Source organism: Lacerta agilis, chromosome 18 (assembly GCF_009819535.1).
Source record: "Lacerta agilis isolate rLacAgi1 chromosome 18, rLacAgi1.pri, whole genome shotgun sequence".
Lineage (NCBI taxonomy): Eukaryota > Metazoa > Chordata > Lepidosauria > Squamata > Lacertidae > Lacerta > Lacerta agilis.
The window spans coordinates 147,163-164,188 of NC_046329.1; the positions used below are offsets into that span (position 1 = coordinate 147,163).

Genomic DNA, 17,026 nt, shown 5'->3' on the forward strand with positions numbered 1-17,026 from the left:
GGTGTGGGCTAAGGAGAGGGGTGTGGCCTGGGGACAGTTTCGAGAGCCAGATAGAGGGGCTTGGGGATGGCATTCGACCCCTGTGCCTGACGTCGCTCACACCGACTCTAGAAAGCCTTTCCTCTGTTCCTAGAGAAGCCATAAAGATGACTGGGGGGGGGGCCACGAAGTTTCCGGCTTTGGGGACTAAGACTCTCAGCCCATCTCCTTCCAGCTCAGCTCATTCTGGGTCACCCTTGCCCTCTGGGCTCAACACATAGAAGGAGAACCAGGCAGGCAAAAACTACTGGTCGCTTTGGAAGAGTGGGCGAAGAGGCAAGGAATAGGCATCAGGCAGGGCCCCCAACACAGCCATCAAATTCTCTAGGAGAGGGATAGCTGGGATTCTCACCATGGATCACAGAATCATAGAATTGTGAAGTTGGAAGGGACCCTGAGAATCATCTGGTCCAACCCCCTGCAATGCAGGTTCGGCCAAAAGATCAGCTGCCTCCTCCTCCTCCTCTCCTCAATATTGTCACCCGTGCAGGAAGAATTATGTCACGCAGAACTGGCACTGGCACTTTTACTCTTTCCACTCCTCCTCCCTCCCAGTACCTTTTCCCTTTAGTGACGTGTCTTCTTTTTTAAGATAGCGTGCACCAGTTTTTCCACTGATATTTGCAAGCTTGCCCATGAGGCTTTTTTGACCTGAAAAATGCTTCTAAGCCGAGAAATAAGCACCACCAAGCCCTGAGGTTTGGTGGAAGGTGAGAAGGCAGCGAGGGGGTGGGGAAGGCCTCTGCAGCAAATTTCTGGCAGGCTTGTAGAGCAGGACAACGAAGGCCGATGCTAAGCAGGCAAAATGAGGTTGGAAGGTGGGGGGTAGAGGAAGTGATTTACTGCCTGGCCCAGGATCAGCAATGGAAGCCAAATGGAGTCGTAGCCAAGATCTTGAAAGGGCTTGGTTTTGCCAGCTGCACCAGGGTCTCATGGGTGGGTGGGTGTGCCAGGCCTCAGCTGGGGGGATTCCTCATCAGTGGAGGCCCTGGTCTTACACCAAACCTTTGGGGGGCAGTGGCCAGGTTGCATTGGAGGGGGACAGTCAGACTGCCTTGCCCTCCCTTGTTCAGATAGATGCTCCTTGTTCGGACTGTGACCCCCCTGCTTTGGTTGCTGCCCACCTTGGTGTGACTGCTGGCAAATACCACCCCCAGCCCAGCTTCTCAGTTGCCCATGAGAGCAGGCAGCATCAGATTTCGGGCAGTGCAGGCAGTCCCCCCCCCCCCCCGGGTGCCAAACTGAGGGGATGCCAAACCAAGACGTTCCATTATTGAGAAGGTCCATTTGGTGAGCCTGTCACAGACTGGCTGGGCAAAGAGGAGTTTGGGAGGCATCAGGAGGGGAACCCCCAAAGGAGGAAGGCTCTGAGCCTGGGGATTGGAGGTGGGACACTGAGGAGAGGTAAGAGGGAGAGGATTGGGAGGGGGGTTGGATGCTGAAGGGGCAACAGGGTTTAGTGAGCAGGAAGAGCCGGTGACAGGGAGCAGTTCAGACTCCAGGCTGAAGCAGAGGAGGGGTGTCAAGAGGCTGCAGAAGAACCAGGGAGTCTCTCTTTCTGGCTGCAACAAGCTCTCTCCAAGAACAAGAGGGAAGGTCAGAGGCCAGAGGTGGGCAGACACAATTTGAGTCTGCTTGGGAAACATCTGGGAGAGGAGGAGCCTTAGAGAGGGTGGAAGGCAGGGACCTTGAGTCCTGGCAGTGCCTCCATAGGGGCAAGACCACCTGGGAAGTGTTGCTGAGACCACTAGGCCGAGTTGTATGTTCATTTCCAACTTGAGTGGAAATGACCCCAGGGGGTGGCTGTTTTTATTTTGATTATATATTTTGTGGTTTTCTATTTTGTTTTTGTTCTGTGAACTACCCTGACCTCTGGGTATAGGGCAGTATATAAATAATAATAATAATAATAATAATAATAATAATAATAATAATAATAATAATAAGAAGAAGAAGAAGAAGAAGAAGAAGAAGAATTATAATCTACTTCCTTTATTGGTGACCTGTGTCTGACAAACAATTTTGGCCTCGCTCAGGGAGCCATATTACTGAAGATTACTGCAGTCCCTTCACTGCCTCTGATTCTTAGTCCTGCCTTGCAGGGTTGCTGTGAGGATAAATGGGGAGGAAGAGAGCCAAGCCAGCCACCTTGAGTTCCTTGGAGGAAAATGTTGGGGTAAAATGCAATAAATAAGCAAACAAGGTAATAAACAAGGCCTCCATGGCTGGTGGGTAGCACCTCATTTGGCAAGAAGGGCAGAGCAGTTGCACCTGGGGCGTGTGCCCACTGGGAAGTCACTCCTTGGAAAGCGTTCGCGCTTTGTGTGTGTGTGTGTGTGTTTCCCCCTCCCCTTCTTCTGGTTGTGGCTGGTGCACCCTGACAGGAGAAGGGGAAGAGTTGAAAGAGGTGTGGATCGAGTTGAGTTGCTACCTTGGGAACGGTGTCCATGGCAACCGAATCAGGGAACTCCTCCAAGAACCACAGCTGATGGAGAGCAAGAGAGCGAGAACATGTGAGCAGCAGTTGAGGCACAAAGGCACATAGCCTGAATTTAAGGAAAGGAATGTTGTAGTCAGAGCACCTGCTTTGCACCCAGAAGGTTATGGGTTCAAGCCTCCAGGCTGTTGTTGGCATCAGTCTGTCTTAAGAGACAACAGTGTGTGCCGCCAGGGGTGAAGTCAAACGTCTGCAGCACCCAAGTGACCTCTCCCGGGTACAAGCCTGGGCTGTGTGTCTCTCGGCCTCACTAAAGGAAGCAGAGATAGATGTTTGGCACCTGCTTGGTTGCAGGAGTTGCCGGAAGCAGGCATGCAAGGCGCCTTCCAACCGCCTTAGGGACTCCGGATTTGTGGTTTGCTTCTGAGCCTTTTCTTCCCCCAAAGATATCCGGTAGCAGAGCTTCAGGATCATTGTTTTCCTTCTCCTGGATGGACTCCCTTCCCAGGTGGAAAAGGTCCCATCTGCCCCTCACTTCCCTCTATGGCACAGGCAGAAATCGCCTTCTTGACCATTGGACCCCCTCTTGGTCTTATCCACTTCAGCCCCAAGCCTCTCTTCACATGCAAGGCACATCCCTAACTCTCCAAGGGTCTGAGGCCCATAGGCTCCCCTCACCTGGTTGTCGGCCAGTCAAAGTCATTTCTTGGGATTGTGGCTGCTGTCGCATGCTGACAGCTTCTAGGTGGTGTAGGTGAGAGCCGAGTGCACGTTGGGGACCAAAGGTGGGCAAACTGCCCCACAAGGAGCACAATGTGTCCTCCAACAGAGGTACTGCCCCTCCCCAATACACCTCATCTAGGGCTGAGTTAGGTGGGCCAGCGGTCTGATTTGATAGAAAACAGCTCCCCAAGGCTTCCTGCTTGAAACCATCTCCTAATCACAACCATGTTCTTAAATTTCTTAAATTTCAAGAAAGGGCCGTGGCTCAGTGCTTTGCGAGGAGAGGTGCAGGTTCAATTCTCAATGGTGTATCCAGGTCAGGCTGTCAGACTGTGTCTGAAAGAAACCCTGGAAAGCTGCTGCCAGTCAGTGTAGCCAGTATTGAGGAAGATAGACAAGTGGTCTGATTAGACAGAAGGAAGTTTCCTGTGTCTCAAAATTTGCAGTGTTCAGGAATAACTGGAGTCAGTTATTCTGGCATGGGTGGTGTTGGTGTTTCAGCTCCTCTAGGAAGAGTAAAAAATGAAGTCATTAATATGCCCCCCCCCCTCTTCAAACGTGAACGCGATATGCAGGGAATACAGGGAGCTGCAAGTTTTTTTCAAAAACCATGATCAAACAGCATGATGCACTATCAGCCGTCAAGTCGGATAGGAGATGCTAGAATCCCACAAGTCTTTGTGCCTCTGCTCTCTTATTGAATAGCTATGGGGAGGTTTGGGAGTGGAACCGGGGGGGGGGCCTCTCTGCTTCAAAAAAAGCAACACCTTGAAAGGTAGCGGCAGGTCATAAGGAAAATGAAGGCTGCCTGCCAAGACCCATCTCTTTAATACCTGCCAAGGCAGAAGCGTGATGTGAGATCAGAGGGGTGTTTTGGCAGATGAGGAGCAGCTGACGGCAAGACCAGAAGAGCAAAATTCCTCTGCCGATCTGCCTGCTTCTTCAGCAAATGGGGTCCCCCCTCTCATTGTCGGTGCTGCGCAGCTACTCTGGAGGGGTTGGGAGTGGGTGGGCCAGTCTGCTAGGCGAGGGTGCGGCTGAGTGAGACACGGAGCATCCCGATTTGAAAAGTTCAGAACTGTGCTGAATTCTAAAGCTGTCGCATGAAAAAAGACACTCAGGGAGAGACCACAGATCCTTTGCAGGGGAAGGAAATTCTTGTACTCTGTCAAAGCTATGGAAAAACAAGAGGCATCACATGGTCTGCAGTAGGGCTGGACAATAACCGGTTTTCACCATCGAGACATATCACTGGCTAAACATTGCAATATACTGATATACCAACAATGTCTGAAATAGGGATGCAGCTATATAGTGGCCGTGGCTGGCTTCATGGTTATTCCCACATTGTGATTTTTGCATAGTGCGCACACACACATCAAGATTCACAATATATTGCCAGGTCATAACATGGACTTCAAACTGGTTTTGGGTGATATATCAACATATCACCCAGCCCTACTCTGCAGTTTGAAGCAAGAAGGCAGAATCTACATGATTTAGGATGGCTATATTAGTAGCACCCTGCCCATCTGACTGAGTTTCCCCAGCCACTATGAGTGGTTCCAACATATATAAAAACACAATTAAACACCAAGCATAAAAATGTTTCCCTATACAGATGTTTTCTGAAAGTCATACAGTTCTTTAACTCCTTGACATCTGCTGGGAGTGCGTTCCACAGGGCGGGCACCACTACCAAGAAGGCCCTCTGCCTGTTCCCTGTAACATCACTACTTGCAGTGAGGGAAACACCAGAAGACCCTCAGAGCTGGATCTCCGTGCCTTCCTCCCTCTGGCATCCTCAGCTCCAGTGCCCAACAATGACATATGGCCACCTGGAAGATGCCAGGTTGGATGGAGAAAGGTGCCTCCGGGAGAAGCCGCAATTGCCACTCCCTGGAATACATCTTCCCCTGCCACCTTCTGACCTTCGAGACAGGGCTGCATTGCGTGCATGAGGAGTTCGACAGTATCCCGAGAAAAATACTATGGGATAAACTTGCCCGTCGGGGAATTGACAAAAGACTTTTGTGGCTTATTTCCCAACTTCATGATGGGTCTGTGGCCAGGGTGAGACTAACACCTGCCGGCGATCTAACTAACCTTGTGCATGAGGGCTATGACCTTAGCTCTTTGGTTTGTTGTTGTGAATGCCAAACTATCCAAGGCCAAATCATAGTTCTAAAAATTCACTTTTATTAAATGATCTGCATGTCTGCTCCCACTGGGCTCCCCCTCCCCGATTAAAACTGAAGGTATGTTTCAACTGTACTGATTTTCTTCACCTTCCCCCTCATGAAAAGAAATATGTGTAAGACAAAGACCTACCCAAGAAAGAGCACAGACTCATACAGAGAGGCATTTTGGGTAGGTTAGACTCGCCAGAATTTGTATTTATTGACAGAGAGTTTGGGGGTTACTGGTCTTAGTTGTTGGGGTTAGAGAGCAGCTTTTCCAACCTGGCGCCCTTCAACCATGCAGGGCATGGAGCAGGAGGAGAGGTGTTATCTCACATATTTTCATTTTGGCCTGTCTCCTGAACCCTGAGAATGTGTCGAGAGTTTGCAATCGAACACACTGGTGGCAGGTTTCAGCTTCTCTTCCTGAAGAACTTAACAGCCCAACTCCCAAGCGGAGGGGCAGCCACGCCAAACGAGATCTAGACAGAAACGCTGGTATTTCCTCCTCCCCGTGGCTTATAATTTATAGGAGGCACCCTGTTTTCCCACCAGCTGGATTTCTGGGGCGGTGAGACCTTCCATCGCTGCAGTCTTAAGGACCCAAACCACAAAGGACCCAGGAAAAGGTGGGTGGTGCAACTGTTTTCGGAATCTGTCAGCAGAGGGTGGGTACGAGAAGAGAGTAGAAACATTGAAGAGACAATGAAGGTGGTCCTGTAACTAAGGAATTCTTTTGAAGGTGATCCTGTAATGAAGGGACCAGTTTGAAAACAGACTTATCTTGAGGGGTCAAAAGCAACTGGAACAAAAGTCCCAGCTGTGTGGAATGAGAGATACTCCTGTATAGGCGAGAAAGTAACCATGGTAAACTGATGAAGATAAGGTGCCCAGTTCCATATTCAGATTTCCTCGGAAACTGGATTCCCAGCAATCTCCCAGGGTGAAAGGCTTGGAGAGAGAGGGATACTCCCAGGTGAGAGTTGGGAAGGCTCGCCTTTCTCTGTATGGGATAAAAGTTAAGATATAGCACCGAGAAAGAGCTTTGTAGTTTCCTATCTCCTTTCTTTTCTTCTAATTTCTCTCTTGTTATTAGACTTACATTAGTCTGTTCTTTTTATCCTATCATGGAAAATTTCAATAAAACTGGCCTCCCAGCATCCTCCTGTCCTGTCCACAGTTTTTCCCCAGAAGCTTCTTCTGGGGTCGGGGGGAGGCAGCCTCACTTCTCTGCCACCGGCTGCTTCCGTTGCTGCCGCCGCTTCCGTAGCTTCCGATGGAGGACAACCTGCTTCTTGTCTTCCAGGACCTGCTGGACTCTGCTCCGAAACTCGACATTCTTCTTCCTGATCTTTGCCAGCTCAGCTTTCCGCTGTGCCTCCAGGTCTGGGTCCTGGTGAGCGAGGAGGAGAGAAGGCAAGGAGACTGAGAAGCAGACCCTCTTGGCCAGAGGTGTGCAGAGCATCCTGACTTTACCCATCTCCCACTGCCCACAGGCTTTGTTTTGACATCTGACTAGGGATGTTCTGGCTGGGCACCTGCTGGAGGCTGCGCTGGACCTGCCGCTTACTGAGGGAGAGCTTGGAGCAGGGTTTGCTCAAGGACTAGGAGCTGGGTGATGTCAGCCAGACATCGCGATCTGGTGATACATTGTGATGTTGAAACCTGGCTGAGCCAAGGCTGCTTGCTGCTGCTGCTGCTGCTGCAAGCAGGGAGGGGAGAGGTGGAGGGCTGTGAGCTGTGCTGCCAAGAGACCCTTTGTGCCTTGAAGGGCGCTGCAACTAGAGTTGCTGCAGATGTGGCACTCTTAAAGAGAACTTAAGGCAAACAGATGTGGCGAGAGGGGGAATTGCTCTAGAGAAGGGCCATTCCCTGCCCCGAAATGATCGCACCTTTCCTTCTAGGATCATCTGTTTCCGTTTGTTTATTTCCTTCTTCTCATCAAAATCGGTTGCCTCCAATCTCTAGGAAGAAAAGAAACATAAAGGTTGTTTTAAAGCAGTGTTTCCCAGAGTGGGCAGTACTGTCCGGGGGGGGGGGAGGTATTACTGTATTTTTCGCTCCATAAGACACACTTTTTTCCTCCTAAAAAGTAAGGGGAAATATCTGTGCGTCTTATGGAGCGAATGGTGGTCCCTGGAGCTGAATTGCCCAGGGGCCAAAAGAGGATCGTGCTTTTTATTTTACAAAGAGAAAAGGGGGTGCTGAAAGGACCCCGCTCAGCAGCTGATCAGCAAGAGATTGGGAGAGAGATAAGAGTCCCAGCTCCCTTTCAGCCCTGCCCTCTTGCCCCGCCCTCCTTTGTTGAATGTGCTGCAGAGGGAGGTTGTTTGTTTCCCCAGCGACATGTGACTGGCTGATTAGAATATCTGTCTGGAAACTGTAGAAAAGGCTCCCTTTCCTTTAGAAGCTGCAGAAATGTGAGTTGAACCCCATAAAAACGGGGCTTTTCTTCTTTGCTTTTCCCCCTTTGCAAAAGGAGCTTTGCTTTTCCCCTTTGCAAAAAAAGCTGCAAAACTTTTAGCTGATCCTAAAAAAACCAGGGCTTTTCCCTTTGCAAAAAAAGCTGCAAAACTTTTAGCTGATCCTCAAAAAAACAGGGCTTTTAGAGGAGGAAAACCAGAATTTTTTTTTTTCTTGTTTCCTCCTCTAAAAACGAGGTGCGCCCTATGGAGCGAAAAATACGTTGCCTACAGGGGCGCTGGTGGTGTAAGGGACTACTGGGATTTGAAAAGCTGGTATTGCTGGAGCAAGTGATTCCATCAGTTTTGCTGAATTAATTGCGAGTGTTTTGAATTTTATTGTGTTGTTATATTGCTTAGTGGGTCATGCAAACCGCTATTCTGAATAATGCTTTTTTAAAGGCCAGGGGGTGCTGGGGATGAGTTCATGGAACCACTGTTTTCAAAGCATATATATACAGGCTTCCGTTCTGCTTTACCTGGGGAGGCAGGGAAATGGGAGGAGGCTAAAACATGGATCTTGGAGTGGGGAGATCCGAGTTCAAATCTGTGCTTTCCCACAAAGTTCACTGGTATTCCCAGACTGTAGGTAAGCCACCTCCACATTCAACCCGGCCCACCCCAAAGCCCTCACTCACAATCTCGCATTCCCGTTGCACAACATTCACTTGGGTAAGGATGTTCAGTACGGTGTGTTCCTCCACGGAGAACTCCTGAAGCTTCATCTCTGCAAGGCAGAAAGGCATGGGGGTGTTCTTAAAGGATCTACACTGGCTCCCAGCACATTTCTGAGCACTATTCAAAGTGTTGGTGCTGACCTTTAAAGCCCTAAATGGCTCCATATACCTCCACCCCCATCGTCTAGCCAGGGTCCAGCTCCGAGGGCCTTCTGGCAGTTCCCTCCCTGCAAGAAGTGAGGTTACAGGGAACCAGGCAAAAGGCCTTCTCAGTGGTGGCACCCGCCCTGTGGAATGCCCTCCCATCAGATGTCAAGGTGATAAAGAACTACCTGACATTTAAAAGAAGTTTTTAATGTCTGATGTTATATTATGTTTTTATATGCGTTCAAATCCACCCAGAGTGGCTGGGGCAACCCAGCCAGATGGGTGCGGTATAAATAATAAAATTATTATTTTTAGGTGAGTGCCTCTGCTCACACAGCGCCTCCGGAATTGAACTGGTGGCGCAAGGGTGATGTGCTTGCATCTTGGGCAAGGATTTGAGACATTTCTTAGCACCTCCATCAAACCTCCTCAGGTTTTTTGGCTTTCTATCTGGCTGCTGTTATTGGCTGGTTTTATTGTTACTGAACATGTATATGTTGCTTAAGGTCAGAGCAGGTTTCTAAGGAGCTTACAAGTTTAAAACACAAATGAAGTAAAGCGGTACCTTGGTTTACGAACTTAACCCGTTCCGGAAGTCCGTTCTTAAACCCAAACTGTTCTTAAACCGAGGCACACTTTCCCTAATGAGGCCTCCCGCCGCCGGTGCCCTTCCACCGTTCGGATTCAGTTCTTAGACCGAAGTAAAGTTCGCAAAATGGGACACTACTTCCGGTTTTGTGGCGTTTGTAAACTGAATTGTTCGTAAACAGGGCTGTTCTTAAACCGAGGTACCATGCAAACCAGGAACGGTGTGAAGAACCAGGTGAGAGGAAGGAAGTGCAAAACGAGTGGTTTGCCAGTGGGATGGGATGCTTATAAATGTCAGTAAAGCTGACTAGGGCTTGACTGCAGCCTTCCCCAACACGGTGCCCTGCGGACTTTTCAGATTACAACTCTGTGCTGGGTAGTTGCTGATGGGAGCTGTTCCCGCCTGGAGGGTACCAGGTTGAATGGAGGTTGTGTTGCCACATCAGCCCTTCCCAGCCATTTCTATCACCCTCTTTCCCAGGTGGCCGGAGGAGCCGCCAAACTGATAACTGTGCGATGGGCTGTCACTCCCAAACTCTCATTCTCGACTCACTGATGTGCTCCTCGATGGCATGGACTAGGTGGATGTCATACTGTGTCACCAGCGTGATGGCGATGCCGTTTCGGCCTGGGGAAGGGTAGAGAGAAGAAGGGGGTTGCATGCACACAGGACAATTCTCCTCACCACCAGGGACCCCCAATGCAAAAGAAAGTGCTGCATGTTCCATCCATGTGGGAGCCAGTTCCTACTCTGATAACGGTGGCTAATCAGCAGGTTGTAGCAGACATCCTTACCTGCCCGGGCAGTTCGGCCCACTCGGTGGATGTAGATTTTTGGGAGCCCCGGCGTGTTGTGGTTAATGACCACTTGGACTGTGGGTATGTCGAGGCCCCTAAATTGAGAGAGACGAAGAAGAGAGGGACAGGGTTAGGGTTAGAAGTTGGGAAGACCCGTCCACCCAACACTGTCCCCACCAAAAATTAAAAAGGGAAAAATATATATATTTAAAAGCACCAGAGAGGGATAACAAGCTCAGATGTGGAGTTGGCAAGAATGACAACAAAAATTAGGGATCAAAAGGAATCATTGTTAAGGGAGGAGTGGAACTCTTTGCAGAGTATTTGAAGAAGTTAAGCAGTCAGATAAACCTACAAGTAGGACTTGAGCTGCGAGCAGCAGCGAAAAATAATTAGGATATTAAATACAGATGGAAGAGAATGATAGGCAGTACCCACCTGGCGGCCACATCTGTAGCGATGAGAATCCTAAAGACGCTGGATTTGAACTTGGCCAGGGCTGCAAACCGCTGCTTCTGTTAGAAAGAGTGGAGAGAGAGAAGGGGGAAAGAGCAGGGAAATGTCGGAAGTGGCTGGGCTAAGTGTCCAGGTGCCCCTGCCTGTTTTTAAACTGGAGGTGCCAGGGGTGAAACCTGCATGCAAAGCAGGTGCCCTCACCACTAAGGTACGGTCCTTCCCCACCCACTGGGGGAAAGCAGAGGAAGGAACAACTAATCCCGGCAAGAACTGCCCCTGTGGGGGAAGGGGCTCCTGGCAAAACAAAGGACCACAGATGCTCTCACACCAAAGAATCCACACAGCAACTGTGTCTTGCTTTAAGAAACATCAGCATGTTGCTCCGCATGTTGCTTCCCCCCCTTGCTGTTAGTGCAAGGTCTCTGCCAGCCTCTGGCTCACCTGCTTCATCATGGAGTGCAGAGCCACCGAAGGGAAGTTGAACCTCCTGAGCATCATATTCAGGATTTGGCAGTTCCTGCAAAAACAAGAGATTTAAGTCCTTCCTCTTGCCTGCCCCCAGCCCCTGTTGTCTGGAGGGGAAGAGGATCAGTCTTGACACTTCAGGGGAACTCTGCAGCTGACCCTTTGCCACATCCAGGGAGCCAAGGGTGTTCTGTTATGGTTGTTGCTTCCATTCTCTGTGGCCACAAATTACTAATGTAGGACCTCGGTCAGTGTTTCCCAAACTTGTATCTCCAGCTGTTTTTGGACTACAGCACCCATCAACTCTAGCTAGCTGTACTTCACCTGGCAGGGCTGTTCAGAGGACTGATTTCCCAACCTTGCAAATATCACCCTGAGTTGCCTAGAGGGGAATGCAATATATTGGAAAGAGCCAAAAAGGTTTCTGTCTTACCCTGGAACCTTTTTCTCCCCTGCCCAAGCATATTCTTGTATCTGCAAAGCTGTTGGTCAAAAGCTTCCACAAGCCAGCTGGCAGGGAAGAGTGCTTCTGAGCACAAGCAAACTGCCTTTCAGCCACCTCAAAGGCATCTTCCTCCAAAGAGACCAAAGGAGGTGGCCAACCAGAAACCCCCAAGAGAAGCCCACAAGCAGGGCACCAGGGCCCTCTCCTGCTCTTCCCCAGCAATGGGAATTCAAAGATAGAACTCCATGGGGTTCTAGCCAGCTATTATCGAAGTCCTGAGGGCGTAAGAATTTCCCTACCATCTAGTCCTGCATCCTGTCCTCACTGTGGTCAACCCCATGCCCTGAGCAGGAAGCCCACAAGCAAGATCAGAGCAAAGCAACTCTCTCCACTTGTGATTCCTCAGCAACTGGTGTTATCCAGAGGTGTTTACTTCCTCCAGACAGCTGAGGGTAGAGCATCGCCATCATAGCTAGGAGCCAATGACAGCCTCAGTTAATCCTCTGGGGACAGGAGTGAGGAGTCTGGGCTGAACCGTGATCCTGGGGAACTCTCCCCTCTTGGGAAATAAAAATGGAAGGGTAGCAGAGAAATGCGGGGAGGCCAACCCCAGACTCACTTGCAGGTGTTGGTGAAGATGATGATGGACCAGTCTTCATGCTTGTCCTGGAATGTCTGGACCAGGTGGACCAGGTAGGCATCCTTCACCTTCTCAGGCACCAGCAGGTAACGTTGGTCTAGCTGCTCCACTGTCCGGACTCTGGGATGGGGAAGAAGAGGCCTAGTTAGTGGTGACAGAGAGTTTAAGAACTTCCTTGCACCAGACCAGGCTCTGTGCCTCCCCAGCACAAGGCTGTCTCCTCTCTTAGTGGCCCTGAGTCTCCAATAGTGGTTTTCCTGACTCTCCAAAAGGAGGGGACTGAACCTGGGACCTCCCAGCACACAAAGTATGAGACAAAGTCTCTTCCCCTCTGCCAAGAAGATGGCAGGTTGGGACTGAGACTGGGTTGTTGTGAGGGCTCCAAATCATCACCATCATCCACACAATAATACAATATATAACAACACCAATAACAACAACAACAATAATAATAATAATAATTTATTTATACCCATGTATAAATAGGACATTTGGCTGCCTCTCATCTATCCATTCAGGTATCTCTTAAGCCAGGGTTTCCCAAACTTGGGTCTCTAGTTGTTTTTGGACTACAGTTCCCATCATCCCTGACCCTTGGTCCTGCTAGCTAGGGATGAGAGTTGTAGTCCAAAAACAGCTGGAGACCCAAGTTTGGGAAACCTTGATGTACATTGTCTACCACTCAAGAGCCTGGAGGTGAAACTCACTCAGATTTGGATTCCCAGAAGAATGGCTTGTTCATGGCAATCTCCTTGAGCTCATTCAGGGTGTCGGTCAGAGTGGCACTGAAGAGCATCGTCTGCCTGCTGGCTGGGAGTGCTGCCAAGATGACTTCCAGGTCTTTGGTGAAGTCGGTGCAGCCCTGCTCCAGCAGCCGATCAGCTTCATCCAGGACCTGAGCCAAAATGGAGGGGGCAGGGACAGGTGTGTCACCAGTGAACTGCCAGATATGGAAGAGGACGGAGTAGAAAGGGAAATCCTTGCAGGGAAAGATAGGGATTGGAAAGCATGTGGGAACCTATGTTCTCCGTAACCGCTGCACCAAACAGCATCAAAGCGTAACTTGACCATCAAGGAAGGATCTGGCATAATAAAAATTAAAAAAACCCACACCTGTCTCACCAGTTGCGGAAGAGAGGGGGGAGAAAAAAAATGCGGGAGCCAAATAAGCCCAAGGCTGCCTGAGAGGTCGCAGTGAGTAAGACCGGCTCTGAGGGGATTTTGTCACTGGGGTGCGTAATTTTGGAACTGGGGTGGGGGAGAATGCTCTTTTTAATGGTGTAGAGCATGGGGCCAGTTAATTGTGAGGAGAGGGGTCTTTGTGGGGGGGTTGCGCTTTTACAGTAAAAAAATCACAGCAAGGCCTGCAGTAGGCCTCCATAAGGTGCCCAGTGCCCTCACTTAAAATGGCCGCTGCACACTCACAGGCATTTTAAAATTTCCCAAGTGTCCTCACCTAAAATGGCTGCCGCAGCTTCCCATGTTCAACACACAGAGTCCCAAGTGATCAATACCACTGACCAATTTGTTCTTTTATGTAAAATACACCTCTCGGTTATTTGTGGGGCATAGGAATTCGTTCATTCACATGATCTGAGGGACAGTGGACCGGCCCACGGCTGAAAAAGGTTGCTGACCCCTGCTCTAGATTGACAGGGAAGAATGAAAACAGGAGCTTCCAGAATACTTTCAGGGTCAGAATTTAAAAAAAGCAAAAAACCCCACAGCAATGCATGGCCGGGCCAGCTAGTACACTATATTTTTAATATGCTAGTTGTGATAATTTTATGCCCATTAAAATTGTCCATAGTTATGAAGAGTTTGGATTTGATATCCCGCTTTTCACTACCCGAAGGAGTCTCAAAGCGGCTAACATTCTCCTTTCCCTTCCTCCCCCTCAACAAACACTCTATGAGGTGAGTGGGGCTGAGAGACTTCAGAGAAGTGTGACTAGCCCAAGGTCACCCAGCAGCTGCATGTGGAGGAGTGGAGACGCGAACCCGGTTCCCCAGATAACAAGTCTACCGCTCTTAACCACTACACCACACTGGCTCTTTATATTTTATGTTTCTAAAGTAACAGAATGACTTTCAATCTGGAAAGGAAAAAAGAAGTGATAATGTAGAATTTTTTCAAAAATTTCCGCTCCCCCCCCCCAAAAAAACCGGGAAAAACCGGGGGGGTTTTCCGAGCTTCAAAATTTCCGGAAATTTTACATCTCTAGCAGGGTAGGAAGAAAGGGTAGGAAACCCGGGGTAGGACGGGGGTGTTGCTCGAAGCATTTCTCAAATCCCAGCTGGAGAAAAGAGGCTTCCCCGTGGGCATGGGTGCGCTGGCGATGCTCATGATACCCCTGTAAATCTAGCAGGCAGAGCCAACTATTATGCTGCACCCCCGTGGAGACCGCAGCTCTGCCGTCTTCACCGCAAAAGTGAAGGATTCAGAGTTCCGATGCAGCCAAGCACCGTACATGTGTCAAGTTATCTCGCTGTACGAGGCTTATGTGCCGCCAGTTTCTATTTTCCAGGGAAATTGTTCTGTTTCTCTCCCGGGCACGCTGTTTTTGGAGGTCGGGGCCACGTGGGGGCCACTGATGGCAGAGGGCAGCAGTGATCCCACGCCTTCCAGGCTGTGAAGGCTTACGGTTCATATTTTTTATTCACATAATAATAGAATTGCAGCATTGGAAGGGACCCTGAGGGCCAGCTAGTCCCACCCCCGGCAATGCAGGAATCACAACTAAATTATACATGACATGTCCTTTGTTTCTTTTCTCTTTTTTTGCTGCATTTGCACTTTTTCTTACTGAGAAACAGAAACAGAAATCCAAAAACAAAAACAAAAAAACTTTCTAAGCTGCTGTGGGGAGAGAGGCATCACATAGCCCTTTGGAGGCTTGAAAGTGGCCAGGTGCAGGCCTGGCTGCCAAACTAGGGGCCTTCCTTGGAAATTAGGGTGCACTCTCTGGGACTTACCAAGAACTTGACCTTTTGAAGGCTGAAGGTGCTGGAACTTCGCAGGTGGTCGGCCAGCCGGCCCGGGGTGGCAATGACGATGTGGGGCTTGCGCGATAGCTCTAGGGCTTGAGCCACCATATCTGCGAAGCGGGAAAAGAAGGGGATACCTTAGCCCAGGGGTAGGCAACCTAAGACCCATGGGCCGGATGCGGTCCAATTGCCTTCTCAATCCGGCCTGCGGATGGTCCGGGAATCAGCATGTTTTTACATGAGTAGAATGTGTCCTTATATTTAAAATGCATGTCTGGGTTATATATAGGGCATAGGAATTCATTCATATTTTTTTTCAAAATATAGTCCAGCCCACAACATGGTCTGAGGGACGTGTGGACCAGCTCACTGCTGAAAATGTTGCTTACCCCTGCCTTAGTCCCTCTCAAAGGGCGCAGAGTGACACCCCACCCACCCTGCTGTGTGCAGATTTACCAATAAATTATCTTCAGCTTCTCAGTGGAAGGACAGCAAGATGTCCTTAATTTTGTTTGGGAGAAGGGTGGAGGAAGAACCCCTCCGTTTTCTGAACAGGACTTACGTACCCATCCCACCAACAATGATGCAATCCTTTAGGCCCAGCGGCTTCCCCAAGACCCGGAACTGCTCGGCAATCTGGTGGGCCAGTTCCCTGCCAGAGAAGGAATGGCAGGATATTAGCAAAGCAACACTGCTGTTTCACACCATGCCACTTCTCAGGCAGAAAGAGTGGGGTATGATGATGATGATGATGATGATAATGATGTATTTCTTGTTTTTTAAATTTTTGTGAACTGCTCTGAGACAAAAAGCGCTATACAAACATAAAGGTAAAGGACCCCTGATAGTTAAGTCCAGTCATGAACAATTCTGGGGTTGCGGCGCTCATCTTGCTTTACTGGCCAAGGGAGCTGACATTTGTCCGCTGACAGGTTTTCCAGGTCACGTGGACAGCATGACTAAGCCGCTTCTGGCAAAACCAGAGCAGCACACAGAAATGCCATTTACCTTCCCGCCGGAGCGGTACCTATTTATCTACTTGCAATTTGACGTGCTTTCGAACTGCTAGGTGGGCAGGCGCAGGGACCGAACAACGGGAGCTCATCCCGTCACGGGGATTTGAACTGCCGACCTTCTGATCAGCAAGCCCCAGGCTCAGTGGTTTAGACCACAGCGCCACCCGCTTCCCTATAAGAACTTAATAAATAATAATTCAATTAACAACAATGATATCTGACCGTTGGTGCAACGCAGGAGCCGCCCTCGATGAGGACCAAGTCCCGAAAAAGCAGCAGGCTAGCCCTTACCTTGTGGGCGTCAGCACCAGGCAGAAGATGCCGTATGGATCTTCAGATAGCTTCTGCAGGATGGGCAGCACAAAGGCGGCCGTCTTGCCGCTGCCAGTCTGGGCACAGCCCATGCAGTCACGGCCTGCGGGAGAAAAGCAGATGAGAAGGGCAGCAAGCAGGGAGGTGCTCTGCATGCGCTCAGATGCACTCTTTCCCCAGCCAGGGAGCCAGCCTGGGCAGCTGTTCCTAGGAATGGCTGAGGCAGCTGCTTTGGAGCAATGGGGAGAGAGGACTCAATAGGCCTTGGCATCGATGGGCGTGGCCTTCGTGGAAGGGGAGGGGCCGAGAAGCCAAGAGGCAAGGGTGCGGAGGGGCGTGGTCAGAAGAACAAGTGTGGACTTCGTGGAAGAGGCGTGGCTTCCAGAAGCGCGGTCACAGTGGGCGTGGCTTAAATAGCAATAGGTAGGCCGAGGCCGAGGCGTGGCCGGGGCCTGAGTGTCCGTTTCTGCAGGCGTGAGCTGAGCGGGGCTTACCTTGGAGGGCGGGCGGGATGCAGGCCTCCTGCACCGGTGAGGGTCTCGCCAGGCCTAGCTGCTCTGTCTGCGACACCAGCCAGGGCGACAGGCCCAACGCGCGGAAGCCGGACATAGCCAAACCGGCTCCCCACGCCGCTCAGGAGGAAAAAGGCAAAGG

At 50.2% G+C, this 17,026-nt stretch overlaps 1 protein-coding gene across 1 annotated transcript; it reads right to left on the reverse strand.

The window, feature by feature from the left end:
* Positions 1-5,577: 5,577 nt before the first annotated feature.
* DDX49 (DEAD-box helicase 49) lies at positions 5,578-17,004 on the reverse strand. The gene is made up of 13 exons (XM_033136519.1): positions 16,867-17,004; positions 16,352-16,475; positions 15,611-15,696; positions 15,033-15,154; positions 12,765-12,952; positions 12,037-12,177; positions 10,949-11,024; positions 10,490-10,566; positions 10,049-10,146; positions 9,807-9,881; positions 8,480-8,568; positions 7,272-7,343; positions 5,578-6,772 (listed from the first exon to the last, which is right to left on the reverse strand). The coding sequence occupies exons 1-13, from the start codon at positions 16,979-16,981 to the stop codon at positions 6,602-6,604; spliced, it is 1,434 nt and encodes a 477-aa protein (XP_032992410.1). The 5' UTR covers positions 16,982-17,004; the 3' UTR covers positions 5,578-6,601.
* Positions 17,005-17,026: the final 22 nt, after the last annotated feature.

What these genes read in the sequence shown, in the direction of transcription:
- DDX49 (XM_033136519.1), bottom strand. Translation starts at nt 16,981, where the DNA reads ATGTCCGGCTTCCGCGCGTTGGGCCTGTCGCCCTGGCTGGTGTCGCAG. An exon ending in CTGGTGCTGACGCCCACAAG is followed by an intron (nt 15,697 to 16,351) that starts GTAAGGGCTAGC and finishes CTTCTCTGGCAG; the next exon opens with GGAACTGGCCCACCAGATTG. An exon ending in TTCTGGGAATCCAAATCTGA is followed by an intron (nt 12,178 to 12,764) that starts GTGAGTTTCACC and finishes TCCCCATCCCAG; the next exon opens with AGTCCGGACAGTGGAGCAGC.